Consider the following 9,922-nt stretch of genomic DNA (forward strand, 5'->3'; position numbering starts at 1 on the left):
ACTAGTTACGTCCATTCAGGAAGGTACCTGCAGACGCGTTTTGGCCTTGTTGGGTCAATCCTCAGTGCAGTGCAGTTTGTGTAAAAAAAAAAGCGTTATATCTAAGAACAGTGAATGTCAGAATCCCCTGTTTATCGACTAAACAATTTGCTGAGGCTCATTAATGTCTTTACAAATCATGTACCCATTAAGAGCACAATTCAATAGTAATAAAAGTGAAGAAGACCTTATTTGCATGTAGTTATTTGGGAAATGGCACCCTTTTAAATTTTTTTTCCATATCAGAGGACTAATAATATAAGTTGTTCTTCAATTTTTATTTTGAAGTAACCAACTATTTACTTTTTTCGAAAGATCATTAAAAAAACTCAGGAGTAATCAGAATTTGATTAATATCAATTGCTCTAACTCTCATACAATAATTTATTCTCCAAGAAGTTTCCCTAAAAAAATTCTCCGTAAAAACAGTGAATGTGGTATTTTTTTAAAATCACTGTATCTCGTTGACATTTGCTTTAAATTTTAATTTCTGAACCTATTTAGAGGAGGATTTGCTCAATAAAAAATTCCTTGACCAAACCTTATTCGCTGCATGGACATCAAAATATACAGCTTTGAAAACTTTGAACACGATTTTCTCAAAACTTAGAGACTTGACATCCGCCATTTATACATGGTTCATGTGCCCACGTGAAAGACTCAATTTTTTTGGACAAAGTAACTGGGGAAAAATTTTGATTAATCAATAAGTTGCTAAATTATGTGGATGCGCCGTAAAAATAGAAAAAATTGTTTGTTGCCATTTAATTTTATCATTTTCTCCAGATTAAGCAAGTCGAATTTTTTCGGTGTAAAGAAACGTCAATTTTTCCACTCGCGCTGTGCGAAATGCGAAGGCCAGTGAGCCGTATGACCGGCAAATCATAATTCCCGCCATCCAGATAGGTACGAACTGATTGGCTATTTATATTTTGGTGCTTTTTTTGGCGGGTAAGCACCATTGACGTATAATACAATCTAGACCGCGCATTGGGCCCGACTTTAGGCAGGGAAGGTAAGACAGCTAGGGGGGTAAAGACGCGCCTTCAGCCTAGTTGATACCGCCGGATATACGAGCTAAGTGTACCCGTATCAGGCAACGGCACTGGCAAGACCAGCATTTCCACGAATTCCACCATTGTCTCGCCGGTACACTTGCTGTGTGTTGCTGGGTTGCCTATCGTCTCGCTTGAATTTCGTAATGCGCGGTCTAGATTGTATTATACGTCAATGGTAAGCACGGTTTTAGTTTTTTGAGGTTATGTATGTATGAAGTTATTATGGAAATATAAATTGTTATCACAGGAAGCAGCAACCTCGTCGTTTGACTTCACTTTTCTTCTTTAAAAATTGTTTGACAACCAATTCTCTCCTTCCTTTTAAGTAAGTTTTTCATCATTCTATCACAAATAGTGATAATGTGCCTCTATATCAAGTATAATTTGAAATCTTGTATGTACATTGTTTCGTTTAGAAGTGACCATACACCACTACATCCCGGTCTCCTGAAAGCAAATCAACTTCAATTTTAACTAAATTTTCAGAACCAATTTGTTGCAATGCTCCTTGAAGCTCCACCATCTGGATAATATTTATTAACTATTGTTTTAGCCAAATTATCAGTGACAAGCACAAGTGATGGCAATTTGTCAGTCGATTATGAATTCGCTCAGTTGCTTGACACAGTGGTTCTACTTTCACGCACCTGGGTATTGGTCATGCCAGTGAAGCTAACTAATCACTGTGTTTGATAAGTGGGTATGATCTCAGGTAGCATTAAGCTCTGTTTATTGAATATTTTTCATTGAAGTCGCTCTTCAAAAGTTAGCATCTCAAATACTATCTCTGCAGACGGCTCGTATATAATTTTCAGGGATGAATTCTGGAACTTTTCTACAGTTTCATAACTTACTTAATAATGATTTAATACTGTGCTGATGAAAAAAATTTCTTTCAATTACACTCAACCCATTAATGATATTGAATTGAAGTATTGGTAAGTATTGGTTCGTGCTGTCATCTCTGTTTGTCAGGGTTTGTAAGCATGTCAAAAATGTCTCACCCTTGACTGCTTTTACATGTAAGCGGTGGAGCCTTGTGGGATCATTATCCTGCAATTCAGTAACTTCCTGGACCCTGGTTCATCTAGGTTCATCTAATTTGATTTGTTCTTTTGTCATGTTCCAGTTGCCATTCAATTCAGTTGCTACGTTTGATATATTATGGCATCAGAAGAAGTAATTACTCAAGCATTTGATGAAGCCATTGACTGGGTTTTTAAATCTTCAGATTTGGTTTCAGAATATTTCGAAGGTACGTTCATCAGTGCCTCTAGCTGGAGTCTTAAAACACTAGATCAAGGACTATTTTTCCACAATTTCGTGCATGAGAGGTTCCATGGCATGCCTCAACTGGTTGTCAGTTAAGGAGGTTACTTATTATCCTAAAAATATTTCCAGAACACACTGAGTGTTCCAAAAGTTGGCTGCAGTTAAATTGAAATCCACTTGAATATCATCCCTAGAATATCAAATCATAGGTGTAGTCTGTCTCTGCCGATCAACCCTGCTCTTAAAGCCAACCACCGTACAAAGTGTGCATCCTCCTTTGCCAAAAATAGGAAATATTTATATAATCACTTCAAAATCTCTGTGTCAATGGCGACAGCTATAGAACACCAGAACTTCATGTACATAAATTCAATGCTTGAAATGGTCGTAAAAATACCTTCTAATTCCCCCATTGAAAAGATGGTGGCTTTTTTAGTTTTGGCGACTTTCTCAATGACATGGAATGGCATCATTAATGAGGAAAAGGAAGGAAACAATGAATATGTAATCAGGGGAGTGAGAATTTAGTGGATGAGGGAGAGTAGGGATGTCGATACTCAGGGAAGTATCGATACTCAGTATCGATCCTGGTATCGACTCTAAGCATCGATACTGGTATCAAGCATCGAGCTGAAGTATCGATACTTTTGAGGTATCGATACCATCGATACTATTTCTGATTTATGCTGTAATTCGGAGTGTACGTATGTCTGTCGGCCGTCAGATTTACGCCTTTCTTGAAGTCGAAATCGCCCTTATTCGCGTGCTTAGTCAACTATTATGAGCCCTTTACAACTGTTATCGAACCGACCTTTTAACATTTTTAACGAAAGTAATCATCTTGAGAAACCTGTCTGTAAAGGTACGTACTCTAGAGAAACCTGATTACTCTGTCGTTTGTCACAGTGCAGAGTGAAGGTGAAATAGAAGAGAATGAAGGCCTCTTTTTATTTTTTAACAACCTCACTCTTGTTAAAAAAGAAAAAGAGGCCTTCTACATGACCAAATTAGATTAAATATCGATACCATCAATATTGGGGTCTGATGATCGATACCACATGGTATCGATATCGTTAAGTATCGATGCCAAGTATCGATGGGTATCGATCAAAAGTATCGATACTTTGGAAGTATTGGTTAAGTATCGACATCCCTAGGTGAGAGGGCTCATGACTTGTGACAATCCACAAACATGATGCGGGTTACGAGTGCATAAATAGCCATCATCTTCATGTTTTTGTTCTATGATGTTTTCTACTATTTTTAAAACTTTACTTATCCGAGTGTTTTGTCTTATGTTCCTACATAGGAGATGAAAAAAATCAGATTCTTTCTGAGCTGGGAAAAACGGTGGAAGAACTTTGTGCCACAGATAAGCAATTCAAAGTCAGTTGTAAATGTCTTTCCAAACTGGAAGAAACCGAGGGTCATTGTACATATAATGAGCTGAAAACAGTGAGGATTTTTTTCTTGTTTTTTATTTATGAAATCTAATCCTTGAGTGCAAAGAAAATTACATATATTTAAGCTGCTAACTTGTGGCGTAGATACCTACAAGGCCTAGGTGTAAAGCTCAGAGAACCGGATCTTTAATATCAGTACCTAATTTTGATTCGGAAATTCTGTAACAGAAAGGAATAGATTTTATCAATGAGATACTGCGTCAAAAATCAATGTGCCTTAAATGATAGAAGTCATACAACACTACTAAAAAAAATTGAAACAGTCGTCATTAGAGTAACTTAGCATAAAAATGGACAGGTAAGTAGTTGCCTGTCAATCTCAAATGGAGAAGTGAATCATCCAATCCCAGATTTTGAAAACGGACTATCCAAATAAAGCCCGATTAGACTGGGCCTGGGTGTTTATTGACAGCCTCGCAGTTCCAAGCATTGCGTAAACAGCACCTGCAATTTACTCAACTTCCGCCGTTTACAAGTTTTGTTGTTGTATGGGGGCTTTTGTGTCTTATCAGTTGCATCATCAAAGCAACACCAGGTCTATTGAGGACCACAGGTAAATGTGCTCAGAATGAAAGCTGCCCATCTTGAAGCCTACAAATCCTGTTCATACTCCTGAAGATTATGTAAATTCGGTGATTTTGATTTTCATTAATTCATTTTCTTCCTGCTTTCCTCAGGCATTGAAAGAATCACTTGAGAAAAATAGAGAAAAAGGAAAACTAGACTTCAAGAAGCATGAACGACACATAGAATGGAAGGAAAAACTGAATGCAGCCATAACAGAGAGTGCTGGTAAGTTTCAGAAGCAGTTCAATACCACCTCATGTGAAAAAGTCGTTCCGGAATGACTAACTAATATTTCAGAATATCGAAGAAAAACTGAGTAGTTATTTTTGCATTGTTTTCCGTCTGATTGGACCCTACAGCCCCCTATAGCTTTGGTATTCACTGCAATCGGGCGTATTTCTATCAAAGGGAACCAAGCGCCACATTTTCAATTTCTAGATTTTGACGGATTTGGGCTCTTCATCACCTGAGCTACTCAGAGGTATGGTTATGTCCCGAAAAAATGCATTGCTTCCTGTAGGAACAGCGTATGAAAAATCATAAAACTGGGAATGGGACACAACGATTTAAAGCAGACAGAACGGTTTACGGACAGTAGGTCTACAAGAAAAAGGGCTACAAAGAAAAGGGCTGCCTTTTTTGGTCTACAGTCAAAATGTGTACTTGAAAATGCCTATTAAAATAATGTCTATAGTAAAATATGTCTGTGGTAACAAAATGTCTTTGGTTTGACTGCCTCCTCCAAAAATGTCAAAGTACGTATTTATATCGTCTCATAAGAATCTCATTTCAAAGTGTATCCCTAAAGACAGGACGAGGCTATGGATGCTGCAGAATCTGATGCGTAAAAATTTTGAGTCACATTTCGCGAATAATTAATCCTATAAATATCAACATGTATATTTTATAAATATTTTATTTATTTTTTTTATTGTACAAATATATTTTATATATTTTTAGTGGCCAGTGAATATATTTTGACATTTTCTACTTGGGCATACAAACCGTAGACATTTTAATGGCGTAAGACATATTTGACTGTAGACATAATTTCAGTAGGCATTTTAATGTAGACGTTTTGACTGTAGATTAAAAAAGGTAGCCCTTTTCCTTGTAGCCCTTTTTTCTGTAGACGTACTGTCTGCATACCGACAGAACTATGTGTGGTTTCGCTTGATTTTAAGCGCTAGCCGGGGATACTGCGTTCTGTCAAACAGAACTGTGTGCAGTCAATCGACGCCCATGCAGTAAAGCCGCGGAGCTCTGGGGAAACAGCGAATGTGAGCCAGCGACGATCAAGTTGAAACTTGTCTACGGCTCAGATGAACTGTCAACACCGCCCGAACAAAACTGAGCGAATCAGTTGCGCCGAGAGTAGCCAGAAGCAGTTGGAGATTGCCGAGTGCACATAGTTCTGTTTGACAGAATGTGCTTCCGTGGATTTTTAATTCAGCAAACAGAACTATGTGCATTTCGACCCAGATCTCGCTTAATATGAATTACTCAGAAGTTTTGGCATTAGATATTATCAGAAGAACGTGTCAGCTCCCAAACAAGCCATAAAAATCGAAAATCGGTTCATTAATACAGAAACACCAATGGTTTTTGCAAACCTTGTTCTACTGAAATGTTTCAAAATTGCACAAAGTTCTGTTTGATAGAAATGCATCCAATTTATTGAATTCCTTCTCAAGTTGTACAATTTGACTCCATTCTATTGTTCCTATTTTTTCTCCTATTCTATTCCTCCATATTTGTACTCTTATTATTTCTAAGTCCTTTTCAACACTTTTTGACCATCTCAATTGGACTACTTTTTGCTATTAGGAACTACAAATTTTGGTTCAATTTAATAACAACGTATGTACAATTAGTTTTCCTGTAAACATAACTGTTATCAGAGATGAGCCAGAAATTGTAGTTTCGAATTGAAAAATGTAGTCTAATTGTAGTCATCTTCTCTTCTTTGGTACTGGAATTCTATCCAGCACTTTCTTCGGCACTCTGCTGTCCTCAGTTTTTTGACATGATCAAATTATTAGATTCTTTGGACTTTTATGAATCTGATATCTTCATCTTCAAGAGTTGGATCAATTTTCACATTATTTCTTATCCTCTGTTCCCCATTCCCACTGATTCCTCTCCAAATGCCCAAAGTGAAAGGTGAATCACAAAGCATTAAATTCTCTTTTATTCGTTTGAATGCACCTATTGTTGAGAGCAAAACAAACGTTACCAACTTGTAGGAAAAACGGTGTTTTTCGCATTCTTGACAAGCTCAAAAGAGGCTCTGTAAGTGGATGGTAGTATTGTCTAATACCAGGATGCTAGACACAAGATGCTAAACCTTAGGAATTAGGAATTACAATGTGAACTTAAGAGTCGCAAGGCAGTTTTGTTTTTTCAAACTAGGGGGTGATGTTTCATCAAAATCCGCCTGTTTTTGAGCCCCTGAAAATCTTGATAGCTTTTACAAACTTACTAGCTGCTCCGGGCGCCCTACGGGCGCCCTCCACAGCTAGCAATGATGGTGCAGTAGCTTAATTGGAATCGGAGCAATTAGTTGAATCTATTTAATAATGATGAATACAATTCTGTAACAATACGTGTTGTTAGCAATACGCAATACTGCAGTTAATAAGTTAGGGTCAGTCAAGCCGCAGAGAATAAGATGCCAGGATATCAAGAAGCTGTGGAGCGGAGCAGCCGAGGGATTGCGAAGAAATGTGGGTGGCGAGTGACGAACGACAATGCGACCCAAACTTCCTTCTTTGAGGTTGGTGGGAGAAGAGCTATACGAAAGAAAACGGAGATAGCCGAAAGAACGTGGCGGGAGGGGTGGCTGAGGCCGTAGAGGGGGGTACCTAGGGACGGGCAAGCAGGTAGCGGCCGAACGACCGCTCGAAACACCTTAACTTTACTCGTCGATAAAAGTAAGAAAATTTGAGAAAATCGAAAAAACAATTACAGCCTGCAAATCTACAGATCAGAAGCTTTCATTTAAAAAAAACCCCATGCAAATCGGTTCGGTGGTTCTCTCAAAGTTAATGTCCCAAAATGCGGACTTTAGTCTGAATAAATGGGAGAAAATTTGAGCTCAGCTAAACTTCACTCGTCGATAAAAGGAAGACAATTTGAGAAAATCGAAAAAACGATCACAGCCTGCAAATCTACAGATCACAGGCTTTCATTTAAAACAAAAATCATTCAAATCGGTCCGGTTGTTCTCTCAAAGTTAACGTCCAAAGATTCGGACTTCCGTTTTAATGCATCAAAGAACATTTGAGAAAATTATGAAAGAAAATTTGAAAAAATCGAAAAACAAATTACAGCCTGCAAATCTACAGCTCAGGAGCTTTCATTTAAAAAAAAGATCAGGCAAATCGGTACGGTGGTTCTCTCAAAGTTAATGCCCCAAGATTCGGAACTTTGCATTTTAATATATAGGATGGTGTCGGAACTGCAAACTTCAAACCAACATAATTCCAGTTTGGTCAGAAATCTGACTTTTTTTTTGCAAAAAACTTATCCATGCAGTGGTACCAATAACTTTTTTAGTTTTTCGCTGTAAGAGTCCTTCTCCCATGGATGATTACATTTAAATGTTTTAATAGATAACCTCTCTTTAAAGAGCTAAGAGACAAATGTAACAAAATACATTTCGTACTCTCTAGATAGGATTCGTTTTTGAGTTGCTCCTCTAATAATGTGCAAGAATTAAAATAGGTATATATATATCCTTACGACTGTTTGTTTTCATCAAATGTAATTTTTTTCAGAGGATGAAGACTTGGTTTGTACGGAAGCAGATATCAACATCATTGATCCTTACACCAAGGCGCTCATACAAAATCCTATCAAAAACAAATTATGTGGACACCATTATGAAAAAACTAGCATATTGTCTCTACTTCAAGCCCAAAAAAAAGCCATAGTGTAAGTTTATCCTAATGCTTCCCAAATTTATTGACTGTGATTTTCAGTATGCCCAGTGCCTAAAGAGAGGTATCTCTTTTTCAAGTGTAAAATGTGTGAAATGCATTTTACCAGAAGAATAATTGAATGGTGAAAATAACGACTCTTTCAAACAACTTAAATAACTCAAAAATTGGACTGGTTTTGGTTTTTTATACAGTGAGATCTTAAACAGTTGGATGATGTATGATTCAAAAATTCGAATGAGCCAGATTTTTTCGCTGGTCCCATCACTATCCACATGTAGGCAATATAATTGGTTTTGAGAAGTCCCAGTTTTTGTATGAATATGTAATTTTTTTTATCTCGGACACGTCTTTCTGTCATTTCATCAACTTTTTTCGCGTTGAGTCAAACGAAAATGTGAAGTTGCCAACATGAGAGCATGTTGTACAGGCAGTCAGAAAAAGGAGGGAAAGTAGCGTATCACTTATCTGCAACACTGGCCACTCGTTGTGCAGTTACATCCTTCCTCAATTTTGCGATGTCTATGTTGCAGTTCCTGTAATTTCGACTGTTCTTTTTATTTTGTTTAAAAAAATCTCTAACTTCGTTTGGGCCACTATGAGTTGAATTTTAGGTAGTACACTGTGCAGTGAATAAAGTCAGGGTGAGTTGTGAGAATAGTGTCCATGTTCATAGAATGATGTGAATAAAATTAACTTGAAATAATATCACTACAACTGTGTAATACATTTTTGCATGGTAGTGGTATTATCCAGAGTTGATTTCACTTGCACCCTATCTTGATTCCGCACACTCTGGCCTCACATTTCACAACAAAATTTCAAACCATGTACAGCATAGTCAATGTTGCTCTTTGCGAACACTTAATACAGAGTCAACTGCTCGTTTATCTATTTACTATTCATTGAACAATGATTAAGACTTTCAATTATTCATTACAATCTGTACTCAGTCTAATATCTATCTCATTTACTTTTTTCTCATTTTCCAGGTGCCCCTATTCTGGATGTAGGTCGCGGAAGTTCACAGAAGCTGATCTCATCGAAGATCGGCAGTTGACAAGAAAAGTCCAACAGAAGGTCCAACAAAAGTCATCTCAAGCTGCAACTTCCTCAAATGTATCTGCTCTGAACATAACAGAATAGTTCTCAGTTTTTATTCTCTTATCCACACTCTCTCATGGACACATTTGTACATGAAATTAATATTGTTTTTTCATTTTACACTTCATTTCTTTTCTGTAGTTTTATACATCTAAAAAAGAGAGTAGAAATAAATGTTTTGCAAGACTGGAGAATCTGAAAAAACAGTCGGGCCCTGCTATAAGTATTTTCTTACAAATCCGATCTAGAGATTCAGGAATTTTTGTCAGATTAAAACTGATTTTCATAATTTTGTTTGAGCTGCTTTTTTCTCCTCTAGTTCGACCTATAGGATAAAATATGATGATGCGTACACTGAAAAAAAAATGACTCTGCATAGAGAACTAAGGAATTTGGCGGAGTGTAAATTTTGTTCTTGTTAGATAAAATGTTTATATGACCTCCTGATGACGATGAGTTTTTAAAATGAACCTTTCTT

General features: G+C 37.1%; 1 protein-coding gene across 1 annotated transcript; it reads left to right on the plus strand.

The window, feature by feature from the left end:
* Window positions 1–1,284: 1,284 nt before the first annotated feature.
* Window positions 1,285–9,733, plus strand: LOC109043794 (uncharacterized). The gene is made up of 6 exons (XM_019061105.2): window positions 1,285–1,422; window positions 2,227–2,352; window positions 3,679–3,824; window positions 4,510–4,624; window positions 8,179–8,335; window positions 9,333–9,733. The coding sequence occupies exons 2-6, from the start codon at window positions 2,262–2,264 to the stop codon at window positions 9,484–9,486; spliced, it is 663 nt and encodes a 220-aa protein (XP_018916650.2). The 5' UTR covers window positions 1,285–1,422; window positions 2,227–2,261; the 3' UTR covers window positions 9,487–9,733.
* The last annotated feature ends 189 nt before the right edge of the window (window positions 9,734–9,922 follow it).

The sequence above is a fragment of the Bemisia tabaci genome, chromosome 4 (assembly GCF_918797505.1).
Source record: "Bemisia tabaci chromosome 4, PGI_BMITA_v3".
Lineage (NCBI taxonomy): Eukaryota > Metazoa > Arthropoda > Insecta > Hemiptera > Aleyrodidae > Bemisia > Bemisia tabaci.

Bases quoted from the DNA above. Each gene is read 5' to 3' on its own strand.
- LOC109043794 (XM_019061105.2), top strand. From the start codon at position 2,262: ATGGCATCAGAAGAAGTAATTACTCAAGCATTTGATGAAGCCATTGAC. The intron at 2,353-3,678 runs GTACGTTCATCA...GTTCCTACATAG, and splicing joins GGTTTCAGAATATTTCGAAG to GAGATGAAAAAAATCAGATT. The intron at 3,825-4,509 runs GTGAGGATTTTT...TGCTTTCCTCAG, and splicing joins CATATAATGAGCTGAAAACA to GCATTGAAAGAATCACTTGA.